The sequence below is a fragment of the Diceros bicornis genome, chromosome 3 (assembly GCF_020826845.1).
Source record: "Diceros bicornis minor isolate mBicDic1 chromosome 3, mDicBic1.mat.cur, whole genome shotgun sequence".
NCBI lineage: Eukaryota > Metazoa > Chordata > Mammalia > Perissodactyla > Rhinocerotidae > Diceros > Diceros bicornis.
Genome location: NC_080742.1, coordinates 32,663,766 through 32,687,057, shown reverse-complemented (window position 1 = coordinate 32,687,057; position 23,292 = coordinate 32,663,766). Strand labels below are relative to the sequence as shown.

At 41.4% G+C, this 23,292-nt stretch overlaps 1 protein-coding gene across 1 annotated transcript in view; it reads right to left on the bottom strand.

Moving 5' to 3' along the window:
* Positions 1-16,755: 16,755 nt before the first annotated feature.
* Positions 16,756-23,292, bottom strand: part of ASB4 (ankyrin repeat and SOCS box containing 4) — a 63,200-nt gene continuing 56,663 nt past the window's right edge. The window contains exons 4-5 of the mRNA XM_058568689.1: positions 18,158-18,271; positions 16,756-17,116 (exon numbers count right to left, since the gene is read on the bottom strand). Coding sequence (XP_058424672.1) covers positions 16,928-17,116; positions 18,158-18,271 — 303 coding nt within the window. The 3' untranslated portion in view covers positions 16,756-16,927. The remainder of the gene's footprint in view (positions 17,117-18,157; positions 18,272-23,292) is intronic.

Below are 23,292 nucleotides of genomic sequence, written 5' to 3'. Positions count from 1 at the left end.
TCTAGTGGCTAGAAAAATTTGCTCCCAAACTAGGCTCACCATCAAAGATAATACCATTGATACATATTTTTCTTAAGATCATACTTGCAAAACATCAAATAATTCAATTCACTTTCAATTTTCAGGATTAATTTTCACTATTTTATGTAATCTTTAGTTTATTTTGTGTACTTATTTCTATTGTTTTTCCCTGCTGTTAATTCAAATTAGAATGATAATGTGTGTTTAATATTTAAGTTTTTGTAATTTGTTTCATTCAATGTTATGTAATATGTTTATACATTTTATATGTGAAATATACCAAATATTTAGTTTCAATGATTTTTAAAATTTTTCTGAATTCTAAACACTGTTTTTAAATAAACCATGGATGTTAATACTATGATAGCAATACATCATGAAATAAGTACAAAAATACCAGCATGTCATTCTGTTGTAACAGTGTCATCATGATTTTCTGTGGCTCTTGATACTGCCGCATAAATGACTGCCAGCTCTGGTTGGATGGATATACAAATGAACGGTCAGTGAATTTTTCTGATACTCCCCTCCCCAATGCCTCTCTTCTGACCAATACCTTTTCACTTCTTCCTGGGGGTGTCTTCTGACCTTGCAGTCTTAGAGAGGGGAAAACAGCTATTCCTTGAACATCAACTGTGTGCTAGCACTGTGCCCGTGCTTTACATAATTATCTCACTTAATCTTCACAATTGCTCAATGTGGTCCTCGTCAAAAGCCCCATTTTACAGCTGAGGAAATGGATGCTAAGCAGGGTTAAATAACACATGAAATATCACATTGCTGGGAGTCATCTGGCTCTTCTGCTCCAAGCCCAGCGTCCTCTCCCTTCTACTTCACCACATCAGGACTCTTGGTCTCCTCCTTGTGTAATAAGCCTGCGGAAATTGATTTGTTTACACACCTACACAAAATACTTTGTTTTTAAGAACTTAAAGTATTTTCCCAATAATTAAATAGTATTTTACCTTCAACTAAATTGGAGATGAGAATAAATGTCATTTATGATCTCCTTAATCCCTGGGGGGGGTGTCTATAAAATGACAAAGAAGGCAAATGCCTAGAACATCAAAGAAATGTGATGAAACAGTCCAGAAAAAATTCTGAGAAGCCCTTCATGAGGAAGATGGAAACCTGAAAACATAACGAACGCATTATGCTTTCCCCTAAACCAAAAACACAAATTGAACATCTTACTTGTTCTTTGACATTGAAATATACGTAGACATTTTCTGAATATTTATTCCCTTTAGGTGACTAGGAATAATAATTTCTTCCATTTGTGGAGCACCGACTGTTTGCTAAGCACTTTGCATTTGTCAGCAGTTTATTGAACACTGTGAACTCAGCAGGGTTCAAACTCCATAGGATTTTATTTTTCTCCAGTCACTGCTTTAAAACGTGCTCCATCAAATCTCCCCTCCCCAAGATTTTATGGCATCTCCAACAGATGCCAGTTTTCTGACCTTTTCAAGCTGTAAAAGATATAATCCAGCACCATCCACTTCAGTTTTTCATCCAATTTAAATGTCATTTCAGCCCCTAGACCCAGGGACAGACCTGAGGCACGGATGTGGGCAAGGAAAGGGAGCTTCTCTTGATGCTACCCCCCAACACATCTTCTGGGTCCTTTTCTACGTTGAGCACAGGGAGACAGAATTCACAAAGGGAGCAGAAATGGTTTTACTTACCAGTCGCTGTCGTGATCTTTGCCCTCCCCCATGGCAGCCACCCAAATGCTGCCCTTCTTGGGAGACACCGGATGATTCTTTGGAAGGCCCTGTGGAGGCCTCTTCACTGCATGGCCACCTCTCATAGGAAATCAGCTCCAGTAAACCTCTTCCAATCCCCTCAGCTCCCAGCTGTGTATAATCCACCCTATAGACTTTTGCTGTTGGGGTTTCTTCTCTTAGTGATTCACAGTTAAGGGTGGGAGTTCCATCTCAATAATTCAAGCCTTCCATGGTGTCCACTTGACCTACACAAAAAGACTCATGCATCTTTTCTCTGCCAGACAATGGGAGTACGCCCTCTTCTATTGTTCATTTTCTCCACCTGAGTTCTCTCCCTAAATCTCTTTCCCATTGCTCAAATAGGCACAAAGGGCAGTTCAGCAAATCCAATGCATAAGTACGTGTCCAACTGAAAAGTGAGATTCCTGGCTCAACTTCTTGGTGGGACTCCTCTCCCCAGTCTCTACAAATCATTCTCCTAGAGCACCCCATTGGCTTATTTTAGAAGGAGCATCCACCAAGAGTGGAAGGAAAAAACATGGAACTCTTTCTGAGGCTGAAGATTTACAATTCAATAGTTCCCTCAAGATTGGATTAGTGAATAGAGACTGAAAACTGGGGCAGCAGAATGAATTTGCCACTTAATAAATGCCAATCATCTATTTATTCTCTAATTATCATCTGTTTGTCCCCAACTTTGGGGCCAAGTTGCCAGTTCTGAGACAATAAGAAAAGTCCCAGTCAGTATCTTATCACACACACAGTGGATATGAATTCCACACAACTCTGCATGATAGATATTTTTACGCCTTAGGAAAGTAAAGCTCAAAGAATAATTAATACTATGCTATGAGGGCAGGTAAATTTTCATCATCTCACATCACGCTTGGCACATAATAGGGCTTAATAAATATTTATTGAATAAATAAGTAACGGGAATGAATAGCCCAAGGTCATGCTTTGGAAATGGTGAAATGGCATTCCAACTCAGTTCTTTTCGCCCATCAATATCTCCCTAAATAAAGTGTCTTCCTCACACTAACGCTGATTATAGCCACAGCCCAGTGTCATAACAGCTCCTTCAGTCTGACTCAGACATATCTTTCAGTGAAATATCTCACTTCTCTCCCCATGTTGGAATCCAGCCCCATGAGGGTTCCATCCACATACATGTGAAACTAATTAGCAGGTCCTAAGCCCAGAATGAGCTTATCTTGCCTGGGCTTGGCTTTCTATATTTTGCAGTTGCATATGGTTGGTGAAATCTCTCCATGGCAGAATCCTGAACATTCACACAGATCATTCTCCCCTGAGCTTTTCTATTTTCAGTTGCTTATAAGCAATAAGGATCTATGTGACATTTATCATCTCTTAATTACTGTAGGTCTCAACTTCAGCGCTAGAAAGACTGGTTAGTTACTTGTAGGGACTTTAAACTCAAAAAATATTGGATGGGTAGATGAATGGATAGATGAATTGGGTGAATGCCTACATTTCCAGTAGTTGACACCATGTGAATGCATCTTAGTTAATGTCAATTTTATAAACCAAAAAAGCAGTTGAATCTTAGAAACTTAGAGAATTATGCAAACAGTTTTCAAACAAGAAGCTAAACCCTATACAAATATAGGGAATATATGAAAAACTCAAAAATATTTATTTAAAAAATTGAGGCGATTCTTGAAGGTATTGTTATAGAGAAAGAAAGACTTTTAAACATTTGGTTTTAGAGCTGGGCCAAGATGGAGACACAGGATTTAGGAAGAGTCCAAGGAAGAGAGTAAAGAGACATCTACTACCTCTGAGAGAAGATTTCTCTCCGCTTTGCCTGTACTGGTTGAATTTCAAGTAACCCTTGCCTCCCTTGCTGAACCTGGAGCAGAGGGCTTACTTGGGAGGGCAACCACTCAAACTCTGCCTGTTTGAAGTGGGAAAGGCTGGTGGGAGTGCTGCCTCCAAGGCCCATGGCCTGAGGCTCTGAGATACAAAACAAATGAAGCAGAAGGAATCTATTTGCATTTGGCTTTGAATAGCATGATTACAGTTGTCCAAAGATGTATTGTGGTCTCTAGCAATCATTTAAAACCTAACTGAGGGGTTGACAAGTGCAGGGAAACAGTCTGTAGGCTTGGTTTTGAAGGCTAGAGGAGCAAGGAGGGGCACTGGCACCCCAGCACCACACAGTGTCCCCTTCTGAGGCGGGAGAGAGGCCTTGGTGTCTATTCTTGGCATTGATCTGACTCTCTCATAAGTTTCTGGCAACCTCCCAGAGAGAACAGCGTGTTCCCTGCTGAGTGTATAAAGGGCTTCAAAACATGTTTGTGTGTGCAGCCCAGTAGGCAGGGCCTGCCTTAGTCACTCCGTGTCACCTACTGCCTCTCTGGAGTGTCAAGAGGAAGTCTTTGGCTCGGACCTGCTGTGCACGTCCTCACAAACTGGGCTTGCCCCTGGGTCCAGGCTGGGCACATGGCTGGTGATGCCCATATAATCGACCCAGAGATCAATTTTTAGGAAACCTGAATATTCCTACATACCAGGGCCCAAAAAATATTCTGTTGCAACGATTAAATATAGATTGAGTTTCAGCTAACCTCCTATTACAGTCACAACGGCCTCCTTTGGGAACTTGCACCTGTTTTCCAGGGTTAGGTCTTCCAGCTCAGCGGGCATGATTACTCACCCTGTGGGAGCTGAGATAAGGAAGATTAACACCAGCGCTGGTACTGCCAGCTGGAAGGGACTGACTCACTCTCTGCTCCTCGCACTCCCTTGTCAGGAAAGCGAATCTGAGCAGAAGGAGAGATTAGTCAGCTTGGCCTAAGGGACCCCTGAGGGGGCTGCTGGGGTTTCCAGTAAATAGAAAAAGGGGTTATCAGAATGATCATGAGCTCCCTGGCTCTGTGGGCAGGCGTCCTAGGTGCACTTGTCTTGGACTCCAGCAGCCAAAATATTGTGGAGTATCTTAGGGACAAACTATTGGCGATCACAAGATTTCATCATTACAGACCTATCCTTATGGACAAGGTAGGTCCATAAAAAAATGGAGTCCACCATAGAACTTTCTGAAATCAAATTATTGGAATTTCTCCACCTTCAAATATATCCAGCACGTTCTTTAACCACTCATAACACACCTTTCCTAGTATGGTCTTGTGGGGCAGTCTACTGAACGCATGGTCTTACCCCCCCGCCCCCCAGTAACTCTCTCCTAAGTGTCATAGCTTTACTGGACTTCTCCATCCTGTTGGCCCATAAGCCCCTCAAATTCAACATGTCCAAAATTAATCTTGTCATAAGAAACAGTGTCGTATAGAAGTTTAAAAGCAAAACAAAACAAAACACATAGGCATTGCTATGGGACTGATGGAGCTTGAATCCTGCCTATACCTCTGAATTAGCTGTGTGATTTTGGCCAGTTGCATAACCTCTCTGTACTGCAGTTTAGTTGTCTGTAAAATAAAAATAACCATACTTTCCTCATAAGGTTTTAGTAAGAATCAAAAGAATTAAAACATTTAAAATGATTAACACCGTTATATTTGCCATAAATAATAGTTAAAAGAATGAACGAAGTAACACATTTAATGGTGAATCCAATAATTAGTTGGTCAAGCTATTAATAACAAAAAAAGAAAGTCAAAACATGAAACACAGTATTTGAGAAGCTCAGAGTTGAGTGGCAGTTTTAATAGTTAGTAACCAAGTGATCTTGGTGAAGTCACATAACTTTTCTGATCCTCATTTCCTCACACATAAAATAGGGATGGTACTAATAGCTACCAATTGTTGACTGCTGACTATGTGTGAGGCATTATCAGAGCACTTTATAAGCATTATAAATAACTAGACAAAGATTTAGTTATCACATCAGAATAATCACTGATGATAGATGATATGACATTCTTTCATTCACTCATTCAATAGTTATGTATTGAGTAACTACTAAATGAAAGGAATTAAGATTCAAAAGGTAACAAATTGCAAAATATGTGAACAGGCAGTCCACCAAAGAAAATATACAAACAGCCAATAAGCACATGAAAAGCTGTTTAATGTCATTAGCCTTCAGAGAAACGCAAATTAAAACTACAAAGACGGATCACTGCGGATCCATCAAAATAGCTGAAATTAATAAGACTGACACCACTAAATGCTGACAAGAATGTGCAGCAACCAGAACTCTCATATATTGCTGATGGAAGTGAAAAAAATGTACATCACTTCGGAAAACTGTTTGGCACTTTTTTTTTTTTTAATTTTTATTTATTTTTTTTTTTCCCCCAAAGCCCCAGTAGATAGTTGTATGTCATAGTTGCACAGGCTTCTAGTTGCTGTATGTGGGACGCAGCCTCAGCATGGCCGGAGAAGCAGTGTGTCGGTGCGCGCCCAGGATCCGAACCCGGGCCACCAGCAGCCGAGTGCGCGCACTTAACTGCTAAGCCACGGGGCCAGCCCTGTTTGGCACTTTCTTATAAAGTTAAATATATGCCTACTGACTGACCTTTCGATTCCACTTCTAAATATTTACCCAAGGGAACTGGAAACATTTCCCCAAAAATACTTGAGCAAGAATGTTTATAGCAAGTTTGTCCATTGTATTAGTCAGGGTTCTCCAGAGACACAGAACAAACAGGCTGTGTATATATGCAGACAGAAAAATTTATTTTAAGGAATTGGCTCACGAGACTGTAGGCGCTGGCAAGTCTGAAATCTGCTGGGCAGGCTGGCAGGCTGGAGACCCAGAGAAAAGCCAGTGTTTCAGTCATGAGTCTGAAGATGGTCTGGAGGCAGAATCCCTTCTTCCTCTGAGGACCTCAGTCTTGTTCTCATAAGGCCTTCAAGTGATTGGATGAGGCCCACCCATATTATGGAGGGTAATCTACCTCCATTATGTGGAGTATTATGAGTTGGAGTAAACTCAAAGTCTACTGATTTAAATATTAATCACTTTTAAAAACTACCTTCACGGCACCATCTAGATTGGTCTTTGACCAAATATCTGAGTACCACAGCCTAGTTAAGTTGACACATAAAATTAACCATCACACTCATCATTTTCCCAAACTGGAAATAATCCAAATGTCTATCAACAGGAGAATGGATAAATATACTGTGTACTTTCATACAATGGAACACCACTAAGCAGTAAAGAGGTACAAACTACTGATAGGCGCATAAACATGGACGAATCTCCAAAATATTATGTTAAGAGAAAGAAGCCAGACACAAAAGAGTATATGCTGTATAATTTCATTTCTGTGAAGTTCAAGAATAGGTAAGTCTAACCTCTGTGATAGAAACAATGTTGCTTATGGGAAGTGAGGATTACTGGAAAGAGGCAGAGAGGAACATTCTGAGGAATAAATGTATTCTTTATCTTGATCAGAGTATTAATTATACAGGTATATACATTTGTAAGAATTCATCCAATTATGTATTTAAAGGTTGTGCATTTTGCTGTATGTAAATTTTACTTTAATTTTTTAAAAACTGAAGAGATTACAGTTCTTCCTTTAAGGAGGTTACAGCCTAGTCGGGGAGACAGATAGGCAGACTGACACTTAGACCATGGTATGATGAGTGAGGCACTTAACATAATTAGCTCATTAAGGCTTTTAAAAGAATAGGTTGGGAGCGGGCACTAGTTTTTCTTAAAGCGCCCCCGGGGGCCCAACATGTAGCTCAGAGTGAGAACCACTGCCTCATCAGTGCCCGTGAAGTCTGGGGCTTTGTCTGCCATTATTCGCCTTTGAATTCCCAGCACCTGGTACAGGGTCCAGCTCAACAATATTCATTGAGTAAATTCTACGCTTCCTCCCAACAACGACAAAAAACCCCTGTGCCAGTAATCATCACTCGCCTTCTAATTCTTCCGGCTTTTTATTTACATGATGCCTGACTGTGAGTCTGTGAGAACCTTGAGAACAGAACCCAGAGATGACAAATAGATTTCACCTTGCCTATCGACTCCAAGCACTTGGCAGTGGCAGCCTAGACACTGTGTTGAGAAGGATTCTGAGGCTAAGTCTGGGTTCAACAGGAGAGAATATCTTGATTGGTTAGTCTTGCCTGCTATAGATGTGAAAAGTGACATGCCACACTTTTGCTATCCGGAGAAAGCTCAAATTTAAGCACCATGTAACATCTAAATAAGACAGGTAAGCTATACATATAGAGGGAACACATGTCAATGAGTCAGTCAGCCCTGCCCCAAGCCAGAAAAACATATTTAAAGACTACTGAAAACCAACTCAAATATGAACACATTGCGAGAGGGCCTATCGTGATTTTATTACGTGTCCAATGTCACCAAATGGGCAGATTTCTCCCGTGGGCTGCAGCACATACTGAGGGCATATCATTGAATAGGTATGTCCACACATTCTACTCACTTTTGTTTGCCAGATGTGTGTGTGTCTAAACTTTTCTGTCATGTGTAGGGTCTACAAGTCACTTATAAAAATCTAGAATTCAGCTGGAAGAATCAAGCAGGGTAGGACTATAATAATAATCACCACGTATTAAAATTAACCACCTGCCTGGCAATGCTCAAATATTTTACTTATTCTCCCATAAACTCTCTGATGAGGCAATTATTATTCCCAGTTGCAAGGGGGGAAACTATCTCAGAGAGAGTATGTGGCAGAGAGGAATTCGAACTCTGGCATGGTTGACTCTGTTTTTAGTCTGAGTGACCGTCTATTCTGACAGATTATCTTGGCAAGTAACTATTTTGTGCTTTTCCAAAAGGGAGCACCTCTGAGACCTTACTGGGAGAGTTGTCTGACTGTGCAGCAATATGTGGGGCACTAGGAACCCAGATCGGATGGCTGGCCCCTTCCTTGGCATTGCCAGGGTGGACTGAAGCATACAGACTTCATTTTGGAAGCTTTTCTCCTTGTTACCTCTTTGTTTGCTTCTGGTTTGGCCCTGATCCCTCACCTGTAATCTATTGCTAAAAAGAAAACAAACTCTTCCATAAGTGTGGCTTTCAGACTGGGACCAAAGCATCAAAGAATTAGAAAGGGAGAAAGAAGCACAAAATTTCCAGTTTCTGGATGGCTTAAGTGTCACCCTCATGCGTCCAGAGCAAAGTTTTACAGAAGACACTGTCCCGTCAGTTGTTGACAGTCCCCAGGAGCACACCAACATGGCCCCTGCATGGCTCCCACTGAGATCCTGGCCAAGCAAAGAGAGGCAAAGAAAACATGCCAAGAATGAGGACAAGAGACAAGAGGGAAGGAGAAGAAGAGAGGAAGGCAGAATGGGAGGGAGAGAGAAGGGGAAGTAGGACAGAAAGAAGGGAAATTTAATGAATGGAATTCTAATGGAGCTGTCTATTTCAGTGCTACACAGAGAGGAACTAACAGCAATTTTATTTTCTTCCAGGTTCTGTAGCTACAGGATAGAAACCTGTGGTTCTAAAATTTCTTCCTGATTCCCAGATCTCTTTCCAATGAAGGGCAGAGCAGATTTGTTTGAAACTGCAACCAGGAAACTAATGAAAGTTGCCCCAGAACATCTTTTTGCCTTCCCTGAGCTTTCTGGTTTAATTTTCTTCAGAGCTGCATTTTAGAATTGAGAGCCACCAGTAGCTCCACAGCTCTGATTCATGGCAGGGAGAAAGTTCCTGCCTCCTTCAGGCCAGACTGCCAAGAGCAGAGAACCATTAAGGAAGAAGCCTTGGAAAAGAGGCCTCGGAGAGTTTGTACCACAGGGACATCATCGCAGTTAAGACGCACTAAAAAACACAAGCAACTTCTCTGGCCCACGCATGTGAATGTCTTAGAAATTCTCCATGTCCTCTGGAGTATTCTACATAATCCCCCCCACACAGCTGACGTGTGCACCATCTGAGCATTTATTGGGGTTCATCTACATACAAGACACTGCTTTAGATGCTTTACAGGCATCATTTCATTTAGTTTCCTAAAAGGGCCCTGTAAATCAGGTAGTTCATCACTACTATCCCAATAAAGAAATTGACACTGGAGTTAAGAAACTGGCCCAAGTTTCACATAAATATTAAGTGGCACAATCAAGATTAAAATCCAAACTACTCAATCGCAAAATCCATACTTTTCCCTTGTGCCACACTACATTGCTAATACATGGGAGCAAACACTGCAGTTTCTTAGTATGTATCTTTCTGGTAGAACTAGCCAAAGGTTACTTAGAAACAATTTCCTGCTGCCTAAGCATTCCCTGATGGATCATCCGAAGAAGAAGCCTTTCATTGTCCCTCTGACTTCAGCAGTATTGGGAGTTCTGCGGCCTCTGAAGGACTGTGATTATGGTAGTGCTTCTGTAAACAATTTATCACTTGAACACTGCTGTGGCGAGAATTATAAGCAGTCCTAGAACTCCAAAATTTGCCTCTGTTCCTTCATCCTCTCATGCCCTGAAAGAAAGATTTCCTTTTTTTTTTCCATGCAATTAAAAAAAATTCTTTAGCTTTTGATATTAAAAAGAAATGCAAGGCTGTAATCCCATTTTTCCTTCTGTAAATCATTCCATATCATTGGAGCATTTACATGAGAATAAAAGGATTAATTAATATCATGTTTAGATATTTTTTTTGCATCTAAATCTTCAGAAATTTTTTTTTTTTTGGCATGGAAGAAGAGTTGAGGGTAATGGTAAATGCAATTATCTATATTAAACATCATGAAGATGCTCTGAAAATTATAAAATATCATATAAATGTTACGTAATTGTATCAAAGTTATTATTACTAGAAACGTTATAGGGTTGCAAAAAGAGTAATTATGATAATAATGCATTCCATTGCTTTCCCATGGTGCTTTCCCATGGTTCAAGACATTTCATAATTTTATCCCACCAGCCCTGCCAAGCTCATCCTCTACTCTCTACAACAAATGTTCATCTTCTGCTTCCGTCATGCTTGTCTAACTGGTGATGGTGAATACTCATCGTACATTCCAGCTCTAACCCTTCTCTGTAGCTATTCACTTACCATAAATGACACCCCTCCCACTATCCTACTCTTACTCAAATTATTACCCAAACCCTACCCTTCTTCAGGTCACAGCCTAAGTCCACCTGCCTGACCACTGGTCCACAGTGACCTACCACTATCTTCCCTCAATGCCAACAGCACTTACCATCCCGACCACCACCAGGCTCTCTCACTGACTTCTCACAGTTCTCTGTGTGTTTGTGCATCTGTCAAGATCCCTAGAGGAGATGAATTACATACTTAACAGGGGTGATTGAAGAGAATTTCATCAAGGGCTATTTATAGCAATGTAGGTAGCAAGAAATGATGAAGCACCTGGGACAAAGGCAACAGGAGGAAGCCTTGACTACCCCTAGGTCTGAAGAAACAAGTGGAGGAAGCAGTTACTACAACCCAGGGAGAACAGTAGCTTAGGAGAAGGGATCCTAACAGGAGCTGTGGCTTGGGAAAGGAATTCAGCCGCTATCAAGAGGAGCCCCAGCAGGGAAGAGCCAGGAAGCGTCCCAATCTCTGTCTCCTCCTGTCCTTCAGTCTCCCGCTGGTCTTCCCATTGCCTGAACCCACAGGGGACACAGCCTTTGTAAGTCATCCCCCCAGGACCCAGAGCAGAGGAGAGAGTTTGAGTTTGAAAGGGCAGCTCAGTTTGTATGTCCTGCTTCCTTAATCGAATTGATTGTAATCTCCATTGGTTCCCACCTCTTGTCAATCAAACACTGACTTTCAGGTTCCCCTAAATCTGGAAATGGGGCAGTGAGTAAAAGTTTTCCCTTGCAACTCTGGGCAGTGTCTGGACTCCTGGACCTTGAGAAGGCCCCCAGTACCTATCTTCTATTCCCAAGATCACCTGAAACGCCCCTTGATGATAGTTCTGTTTTGTCAATTCTTCCGTGCTTGATAAGCACTAAGAACTAATCCACCAATGTTTTTAATTTAGGAGTACAAGATGGCATCATTATTTTATTTCCTTGGCTGGATTAGCATATATTTGCGTAGTTGTTACCCAATATCATTGAGGCATACCTCTATCTGAGAAAACCAATTACCAAAGAAGAAATTTAAGCACACTTAATCCACTTAGTGTCACTAAAACAATAAAAAGAAAATGAAAAGAAAGCAAGCAACTATTTCTTGGAGGATATTTTTGCATATTTCATGCATTGCTTCTCCTTGGTGACAAGTGTGACCAAACATACGAAGAAGGCAATTTATCACTGAAATATAGATTTTGAAAATCATTTCTAATCAACCATTTTATGGCAAGCTGACAGAAAAATAGCTCAGTTATTTGGTATCTAATTTTTTTTTAAAAACCCACTATGTACTTTTTGTTCTTACTTCTTAGTAAAAACAAACAAAAACTTTGAGCCACTGAAAGTGAATCTTGCAATGACTTGGTATCAGCACTCCCTTCTTCCTTCCACATTTTGCACAGAGCCACACATGTATTAGTACTGAATAAATTCTTGAAGGTGAAAGAATAATTGAATGAAGTCCTCCAGCCCTCCTCATTCATTCATTCTGATGTGCAATAACCCTCACTGCTAGGAATCTCTCTACAAAGTTAATCTCCTCCTACTCCTTCCCTCATTGGAGATGGAAACAGCTGATCAACCCTCTCTGTCCACACAATAAATTTTCAAGTGACTCCACAGCCTTCATGAAATAGTGAAAGGAGTCGTTGCATCCTTGATAAACCCACTTACAAAGGGCAAAGTTTCCAAAATTAATCAATTTACTTGTTTGCTAATCCTCCAAATCAATGTTACTTCCACTTCCATTTCCCACCTCAAAAAGCCCAAGAAGGTCAGGGGCGTGGTATGTCTTGTTCCCCCATTGATTCCAGCCATCAGCAAAGTGCCTGGCACATAGTAGGAGCTTAATAAATATTTCCCAAAGTGAACAGAAATCTACCATGTGTCACCTTCAGCTATAGCTTCACTCTAAGAATATATTACCCCACTGGTAGAAACCTCTCCCTAAATAATAGTGATGATGGTAATAACAAGGACAATAATAACAATAAAATGCTTACTAAATGTCATGCTCTGTTTTATGTGCTTTCATGTATTAACAATTTAACCCTCTGATGGGATTTAAGACATGCTACCCCAAAATATGACACCTTGGCATATTGAATTTTTTTTGGTTTTTTTTTTTGAGGAAGATCAGCCCTGAGCTAACATCTGCCAATCCTCCTCTTTTTGCTGAGGAAGACTGGCGCCAGGCTAACATCCGTGCCCATCTTCCTCCACTTTATATGGGACGCCGCCACAGCATGGCTTGACAAATGGTGCCTCAGTGCATGCCCGGGATCCGAACCCCAGGCCGCCGCAGCAGAGCGAGCACACTTAACCGCTATGCCACTGGGCCGGCCCCCGTATTGAATATTGTAAGCTGAAGGGATTTGAGGAAATAGCAGAAGCAGTACGGTCTCTCTGATCTGCTCTCCACCTTCTCTCCTGAAACAGGTCATAAAACTCTCCTGCGCCCTCCCTATACCTGGAGGAAAGGAGCATCCTTACCTTTTAAGACAAAAGCACACTGAGGAAGAATCCTAACAAATGGGCCTTGCTTCGTTTTCCCCATTTTACTACAATTACATCAAACTCCTTAAAGACCTATCAAATTTTGACGTTGCGTACTCTTCATCAAACCGAGCATAAAAATACTCAGGTCTAACTGTTTCTTCAGGTCTTCATTTTCTTATGAAGGCTTCTGTGTCATGTGTTTATATTAAATAAATCATGTCATTTATACTAAATAAATTTGTATGCTTTTCTCCTGTAATCTGTCTTTGTCAGTTTAACTTTCAGGGTCCTTTCAGGGACCCTGAGAGGGTTAAGGAAAACTTATTCCTCTCCTACACCTCAAAACAATCATATAAAATTCTTATGAGGTAGGTCTTATTTTTATTCCCATATCACAAATAAGGAAACTGAGGCATGGAATAAGTGTGTCATTTTCCCTAGATAATGGGTCAAATAAGGTTGGGAATCAAGATATAAACCCAGATAAACAGGCACCAGGGCCAAAACTCTTAACATCTAACTGTAATGCATCTGTTTATACTCCTAAAGAAAGCGAGGATGAATTCCTTCTAGCTACTAGCTATGGCGTCTGTGTTTCAAAGAAAAACAGTGAATAATTGGATTCTTTTCAAAAAGTTTTGAAAGTGTGCCAGTTTAAAACTTCATGAGTTCTTCACAATCAGATGAGGCACAAAGATATAAGGCTTAGCGGTTTTTTCCAACATTGGTAATACTGCAAATGGTTTGTTACTTTTCTTATCACTACAATCAGCTTTTCACTGCTGTGTTTTTTATTAGAAGCCACTGGGTTCACGATGGAAGGACTAACACTTGGTGATTAAAAAACAGAACAACAGGGCCGGCCCAGTGGCGCAAGCGGTTAAGTGCGCGCACTCCGCTGCAGCGGCCCGAAGTTTGCCGGTTCGGATCCCGGGCGCCCACCGACGCACCGCTTGTCAAGCCATGCTGTGGCAGTGTCCCATATAAAGTAGAGGAAGATGGGCATGGATGTTAGCCCAGGGCCAGTTTTCCCCAGCAAAAAAGGAGGAGGACAGGCAGATGTTAGCTCAAGGCCGATCTTCCTCACAAAAATAAAAAAATAAAATAAAATAAAAAATAAAAAACAGAACATGAGTGTGTCTAGATCCTGAGAAGGAGAGAAAACTGGTAAGGTGGCCTTTTCCTCAAATCAAAGATCCTTCCTCACACGTAACTTACAGGAGAGAGGACATTTTTTTTTTTCAGGCCATTATGTGTCTATTTACGGAAAGTAACAAAGATATCATGAGGATATAATTTCCTCTGTTGCTTTTGCCCAGGGTTGTGTGAATGAAGGAAAATGAAAATCCTAGGAGGACAGAGGTGGTGGTAGGCAGAAGAGAATGATTCAGTACAATTTCTTTATTAAAACACTCTTGTTCCTATAGCAATAGCCTGCATTTTATTTGTGTTTACCCTTTACTTTCTTCTGAAAATATTATTTATTTACAGGCACATTTCATTATTCTCTTTTTCTTTAAATGTTAAAGGAAGGAACGAAATGTGTAGAGCTCTTCAGTTCTTCAGCCTTTTTCCTAACTGTTGAAAAGTCAGTTAGGAAAAAGTCTTATCGGTAAATAAATAACGCACAAAGATGAAATAAAATAGAAGAGCTTTATTTAAGTCCCCTAAATAAAAATTCAAAGATGGGGAAAAAATAACTTTAAATCCATGAATAAACAATTCAGAACAAGTAGTCAGGTATTATATCCTAGATTAACACAAAATGTTTAAGCACAAACAAGCAGACTGAGAAACAATATTTTCCCATGCAAGGAACATCCACTCCCTTTGTCCCCAGCATCAGTTTTATTAGTGCATCACAAACTTTTCTGCCAGAATGTACCTGAAGGTGGAAGGCAGCATATACCTCTGTCCAGCATTCTAGGATCTGTTCTAACAACTTCTCACAAGCAAACTATTTTTTGAAGGATCATGTTTTATATGAATAATTCATATAAATACAATATTCTATTCCATAATATAGATCTTGTTTTAGTACAAAATATTTCTCCCAAAACATTTGACTAAAATTGATGCTTCAGAAAGATTATTGTATCCACCTATGATTTTTCCCACCCAGCACCAGGAGTATGAGAATCCCAGTTTAGCGCAGTCTAGGTGGCAAGCTCGTGGAATATTGGACATCATCTCTACTCAAAACTCAAGCATTTAAAGTTAAATAAGATTGAGAACCACACAAATAAAAGAAACCTGCTCACAACCGGCAAGTAGATGTGTTTGTGCTTAATTACTGGTGCCGTTAATTACCTCTAGAAAGCGATGCTAAGAGGCAATGAGCTTATCTAAAAGTGATTAACAAGAACAAAAAAGTGAAGCAAAGTTGCCCTCATAAGCCATGAGGTCCAGAGGTTAATCATCTACATTTCTCTTTCTGCAAACAAGCCTGATTAACGTACTTATCCTCCCAAGTCTCTCAAACTTTTACCATTTTCAAAACATCTTTCTATTCGCTTTCTGTAGCCAGCCATTGCTAGCCAACTGCTACTTATCTTCTGGTTCAAATGCTCCGAAATGTCAGTCTGTTACATAAAAAGACCCATGTCATCACCTTACATCTTTCCCTTCACACACTTCCTTGTTTTTTCAAATGTCCTTGTCACATACGTGGGAGCCATTGGGTGTGCAATATTTTCCCCAAGGAGTCTGGGAAAGCACTAAACAGGAAATCATACTAAAATAAAACAACACCTAGAGGTGCGGAGAAACTTAAAGTGAATACATGTGCACTCATAGCAGGAGATCCCTCTACTTCACACAAGCCCTTCACTCTTCATCTTCGTGCTTAAAAGAAAAGCATACTCCGTGTTAGAGACACGACTTGGAAAGGCAAGCGCTAAGAATGAGTCTGCACCTGTACTCTTGCCCCTGACATCTGACACGGCAGTTCCCTGCTTGTGTGTCCGGATCCTCCGCAAAATGGTGAGATCCTGGAGGGCAGGAGTCGCTGCGGACTCATCGTTGCATCTCCAGTCTCTGGCTCAACGAGAGTGTGTTGAAATGTCCGTTTTCGACGCTTAAGTGGACTGGTCTTTGTTTTCATTTCATCTCAAAGATCTCCTTGTTTTGACAATGCTCATGTGCTTTCTTCACCAAAATATGTTGAGGAGCTTGGTATGGGAATAGGAGTTTGCAAAACTAGCAACAGTAATTTCTGCGAAGTGGGAATGGGGGAAAGACGCCAAGATTAAGAGGCCAATCACAAAGGCTGCTATTTTGCCAACTGAATGGCAATGTAAACTTATTACTGATAAGGGAGCGAATGAGATTGGTTGTAAGAAAACCTGGGTCCCCTTTCAAATGAGATAATATATGAAAATTTTTACAAAAACATATTAGGCACTTAGTAAGTGCACTACACATATTAGTTATTATTGTTATGTCAGTACCTTCTGGATACATTCCTGTCTCTAAGAATATCTTAACTTTACTTCTTGTTTATTTCCCCTCACCATGATACCCTAGGATTAATGACATCGTGTTTGTAAAGTGTTTTAAAATCCCTGAAGTGTTATAATCAATCCAAGTACCATTTTATTTATGCAAACTGTGTCTACCCAGCGAGTCCACTTAAACATCTAGGATTGAGAGCTTCTGTCTCATAAGGCTTAATAAATGATTCCCTCTGGCTCTAAAAGCAAGTACTTTTTCAATGACAATGGGAGGGAAAGCAAAGGAATTACTCTGTGACATCTGCTGTGTAGCGTTTTTCGAATGGCGCATCTCGATAGATGCATGAGAGTCCTTGGAGAGTTACTGCACACAGTGAAGAGAGAGTGGTAAAAATCCCAGTATCTCTGAAAAGGAAGGCAAGATAGGATAAAGTCAGAAAAGTCCAACAGTTTACATCAATAGAAATCAACAATGATGCATCTAAGCCCAACTTCATACATAATGGCAGCTTTCTAGGGTCTCTGATAGTGAAACAAAATTAGACTTAAAATTGAGATAGAGAGCTGAGGGGGTGGTATGTAAGGAGGGAAGAGAGAGGAGGGGCTACGAGACTTTACATTACAATTCAGGACCCAGGAAATGAGATAAAATACACTTATGTGAGCTGCCTGGACCTGTAAACCAAAACAGCAATTTGAAATTAATCTAAATATTATTGTACACCCTTTATGTGCCTGGTGTCACTCACACATTCAGATATTTAATCAATCAATAAGCTAAGGCAGGTTAAGTAACTTTTTAAAGGTAAGATAGCTAATAAGTAGCAGAATAAGATTCCACCTAAGCCATCAGCCTCTAAGACCAATGAGTTTTGCACTGTGTGCCTGATACCTCTCCACATGTTGGAGACAGCCCATGACTGCTAAACCTGAGAACAGGAGGCTCTGTGGAAGGACTGGTTTACAATGGCAGCAAAGTCCATATATGGAGTGAGGACTCAGCTTTGTCAGTGGCTCTCTGTATGACCCATCACACGGTTTTTAATACTCTGTTTCCTGCTACTAATGGCTTGAAGATATTTAAAAGTAAAGGAAACAATCTACATGGAACACTTTAATCTTCTGGTAAAAACTCTGTAGGAGCAATCCCAAATATTATTATTATTAATTCATCAAAATTGACCGCAAGAAAGTAAAACTGCCACCTTTATATACTTGTTCAACTCGCTCTTAAATGGAGAAATCCCCAAGACACTCCCAAGCGCTACATACTTGATGCATCTATTTACTCCACACCTGCATTTTATAACCCTTTGTCTGGTTGTATCTGAGTCGGTCTTAAAAGCATTCTCAAAACCAATGTTTTGAATTAGAATTTTCCGCACTTCTGTTGCAGTCTTGGAGTACTTTATAGTGAAAACAATAGGAAGTGAATTGACTCTCTACCTCCAAGTCATCATCAGGGATAGCTCTTTTCCACTTTACGTTCCACTTGATGTGTTCATAGGCGTTGACTACAACTTCGATTGCTCTGGGATATGAATGGCAAGCCTGTATCACCTGTAGAAGAAGCATAGAGTTTCATTTGTTCAATGTGCATATATGATTCATTTATTCTGCTCAAAGAGACATCAAGAATTCACTGACATACAAGGCTCCTGGAGCTCTGAAATGCCTTGGAGAAGTCTCATGCTTTTGAGTAGTCAAACACACTGCCAGCCCCCATGGCGGATAGGAGGATTAATAAAATCAGACTAGTTTCCTTCACTGTCCAGACATGAGTGAAAAAGAGGTGCTAACGAAAAGGTGGGAAGCTGATGAAATGCATGTCCTGCCCATAATTGAAGCAATTTTGAGATAGGCTGGTCTCAGAATACACTTCCAGCTGCCTGGGAAACTCTTCCAGCTCTATGGAAAATTTTATTATCAAAGAGCTGAATATTAGTAAGAATTTTGGTCTACTGGTGACTACGAGGTAAGTAAACAACTGAGTAACATGAAAGTTAACCAAAGATGTCCACACAGTATAATGCCTGAAGAGGACTGATGTCACATACCACACACTCACTGGAATTTTAACTTTCATCAAAAAATTAAAGACGGCATGAAATTTAGTTATTTCGTTAGCACACTCTGTTCAACAGTTCATTGACCAATCAAAAAAAACTGGAAAGCTGAGTCAAGGTGGCCAGCATTTCCTTCAAGAGACAGAAAGATTTAGCTTTAGATTTTAGACCACATTGGAGGTTTTTTTTTTAAGTTATTATTATTATTTTTGTGTGCGTGTGAGGAAGATCGGCCCTGAGCTAACATCTGCCAATCCTCCTCTTTTTGCTGAGGAAGACTGGTCCCGGGCTAACATCCATGCCCATCTTCCTCTGCTTTATATGGGATGCCGCCACAGCATGGCTTGCCAAGCAGTGCATCGGTGCGTGCCCGGGATCCGAACCGGTGAACCCCGGGCCGCAGCAGTGGAGCTCGTGCACTTAACCACTTGTGCCACCGGGCCGGCCCCTACATTGGAGGTTTAACCAACCTTTGACATAGCCATGATGGATCTTGAGCCTACCTGATCGATCAATCATGCAGAGTTTATTAAGTGACAATGGAAGGATATATGAGACATACCCAAAAAGTAAAACACATTGGCTTCTGGTGAGAGGCTTACTATAAGAATGAGGGGCAAAGACACATACATGAAGACCAATGGAGATACAAGGTTGGTCCATATATTTAAGTGCTGGATTATATGGTTTTAAAAATAGGAATTACAGAAATTCCAAGAGGGAGAGCTGTGTGAGTTGGGGCTAACTGGGAAAGATTTATTGGAGGAGATGAATCCAACTCTAGATCCTAGATGTAGAAAGGTGTGTAAGTGTGTGTGTTGTGTGCGTGCACTCATGCCTTATGTGCCTATCTACGTGTGCAGCACCAGCAAATGTAACAGTTATGTTGAAAGAGAGGTACTTCAAGGGGCACAACAAAGAAACAGCTTTATTATTTCCCTTTCTCCTGCCCACACAAACCCATTCCCTGGAACCCTTCTCCATTCCTGGCATGATTCCTCAGGCAGGACCCACACCTGTTTCTAATGTTTAATAATAAAAAGTCATCCAGTCATTCTAGACACAAGAACAATGTCATCTCAGTAACAAAAATGTCCATTTTAGCTGAATAATTGAACTCCAAATTTTATTTAAATTAAAAGTTTCTCCTCTCCCATTGCCCAGGCCTGCTTCAAGCTGCAGTGGAAAAGGAGGTATTATGGGTGTGGTATAATAGGAAATTTGTATTTCGTATTTGTCCCTGGTTCCTGGCACAGAGCTCCTTAAACCCTTGGAATTTCTTAGTGATAGGAGTGTCTTTTGTTATTCATAATGAGCCCCTTTTAACCATTTCAATTTTGCTAATGAGGTGACTCTTGCTGGGGCCCTGAGATAGCTTGAAGACGTGGGCTGGTTACCAGAAAGACCAAGCCTAAATTAGAGGGTTGGAACTTTTACACACCTCACCTCCCACCTCCAGGGAAGGGGAGAGGGGCTGGAGATTGAGTTTAATCATCAATGGCCAATGATTTCATCAATCATGCCTAGGTAATGAAACCTCCACAAAAACCCTTAAAAGGTGGGATTTGGGGACCTTCCAGGTTGGTGAACACATCAAAGTGCTGGGAGGGTGACATGCCCAGAGAGGGGATCGTAGCTCTGTGCACCACCTTCATACCTTGCCCTATGCATACCTCAGTTGTATCCTTTATAATAAACCACTACCAGTTAAGTAAAGTGCTTTCCCAAGTTCTGCGAGTTGTTTAGCAAGTTATGGAACCCTAAGAGGGAGTTGTAGGAATCCCCCAAGTTTGAGTCAGCCTGATAGAAATGTGAGTAGCTTGGGTACCCCATTTGTGGCTGGCATCTGAAGTGGGATCTTGTGGGACTGAGCCCTTAACCTGTGAAGTCTGACTCTAACTCCAGGTAGTTAGCGTCAGAATTTAAATGAGTTGTTGGACACCCAGTTGGTGTATGGAGAATTGGTTGGTGTGAGAAAAAACATCTCAGTGGGCTTTTCTATTTCCCCACCTTGTCTTTTCCTCCTCTCCTCCTCCTACCTGCCCCTAGACTGCTCTGGGTTTGGACGGGAGAGGGAGGAGAAAGGGGAAGCAAAGGTCTTGGTTGACCAGTACCAACATGACTTCACATTGGTGCCTTCTGTGCTGGTCTCTTCCCCTCGTGAGATTTTGTGGTTCTACAGCAAGCTGCCCAATTTGGAATAGCCAGAATCTCTAGACAAGGGCAATGCCTCTCCTCAGATTGGTCCCTTACAACCCTCACTCCTCCCCAACAGCTTCTGTGTTCACTAGGATACCTCCAGCTTCTTTCTGGCAAGATGGCCCTATCTCTGGAAGTCCTTTGGGTGTGGCCTATTTTTATTTCAAACTGACCCAGTTGGCTCTCCAATGTGACCCACAACTGTCCATGGGGAACCTGCATCTCTGTCCCATCGTCAGCATAAAGCACTCTTTTGTGTGTGTGTGTGAGATCAGCCCTATGCTAACATCTGCCAATCCTCCTCTTTTTTTGCTGAGGAAGACTGGCCCTAGGCTAACATCCGTGCCCATCTTCCTCCATCTTATATGGGACGCCGCCACAGCATGGCTTGCCAAGCGGTGCGTCAGTGCGCGTCCGGGGTCCGAACCGGCGAACCCTGGGCCGCCGCAGCAGAGCGCGCACACTTAACCTCTTGTGCCACCGGGCCGGCCCCCAGCAAAAGCACTCTTGACTCCCACTTTAGTCACCTTTCTTTCCTTTACCACCAGACAAGCAGTTCCAGCCACACACTTTCTCCTTTAAATTTTCTCATCATGAGTTATGCATTGGTTCCACTTTTCCCTCGAAACTTCAGAGAACATATATCAAGCTCTCTGCGAAGTCCTCTTAAAGCCCCTCTCACTGCACGTGAGATGAGGAGGAAGCTTCCTCCCCCACCATTAGAAGGGAGGCATGCCTCTGCACTTAAACACTTTTTCCAGTGAACTTTTCTTCCTAATTTCCTGGTCCTTCTCAACCTCAACCCACTGTTATTGGGCAAAAGGTCATGCAACTGGTTTTCCCCAGCCCTTTACAAGTCCTTCATAGGTGGTCTAGCCTTGCATTTTTCAGCGTAGGGTGGTAAGTACCTAATATCTTGGGGCCTCAGACAAAACTGAGACAGAAAGATTATCATTTTAATATCCAGTTAAGTAAATGTGTGTGTGTGTGTGTGTGTGTGTACACCAAGGTCACATGAATGGAGGGCCCATGTCAGAGAAGAGCTAAAGTTAAAAGCAGGTGAGATGGAGCCAGCTGACAGTACACCTGGAATGCCAGTCTGAAGAGCTTGGGATTGACTTAGGCAATAGGAAGCTATTATAGTATTCTTAACAAGAAAGGGTTATATTCAATCAATTCATTCCATTGCGAAGCCTTTATTGGAGCACTGTGTTTAGCACTATGACAGTGATTCTGAGAAGTTTATCACCTGTTTTTTGTCTTCAAGGAGTTCACAACCTAGTTGAAGAGAAAGACATAGATATTTCAAAGAGTTAGAGAGCAATATAAGTCAGTAAATAATAAGAGACTAACTTAAAGATCATCAAGTGTCCCTTGAGCACCGTGAGCAAAAGCACAAAGGAGAAAGCAAGGATATTAAGGGCAGAGGGCAGTGAGGAGGCTGAATGGGAGTGCACCGGATGGCTTCATTGTCAGTCATGAGAACGAACGGTAACTGAAGCTGTGAGAAGGGCTGAAGTGGGGCTTAATGACTAACAGATATGGGGAGTAAAGAATGCAACTTGAAAGCCTGAGATCAAGGCCAAATAGGGGTGCCACTGATGGAAACGAGGAAATTGGAAGGGCACACTAATGTGGGGGTGGTTAGATAATGAGCAGGTGAATATTTCATATGCAGTGTCCTAATGTCAGTCAAAAATGTGCATGACAGATGCTCCAACAAGAAGGCCAAGATGGAGATGAAGATTTGTGCACCGTCCAAGAATGTGCTGGCTAGAGCTATGAGGCTCAATATACTCTAAATGGGTATACGTGGAAAAAGGTAGAGGGCGATGGTCTGAAGCTTGAGGAATCCTAATAGGCAGGAGAGAGGAAGAAGGAAAAAACTAATAGTTACCATTTTTTAAGGACTTATTATGTGCCAGAGGCTATGCTAAATCTTCGCATATTTAGTTTGCTCAATCTTCAAACAACTCTATGAGATTAGTCCTATAATTATCCCCATTTTACAGACTTAAAATCGAAGGCTGAGAAAACTTAAACTCAAGATTATTTAGCTAGTAAATGACAGAGCTAGGATTCAAACTCAAGTCTGCGTGACTCCAAAAGTCCAAAGAAAAGCAGACTGATCAGGGTGAAAGACACCAAATGAGGAGAGCATTCAAAGCTGGGTTATCAGCAGGGCCATGAAGATCGGCGAGATGAAGACAGATTAAATACCACCAAATTTGATTAGAAGATCAGGTTACCAGAAGCTGGGTGGATTGAAACAGGTAAGGATCAAATTGTGGGAAATAGAGGGTGAATGCCCACTGT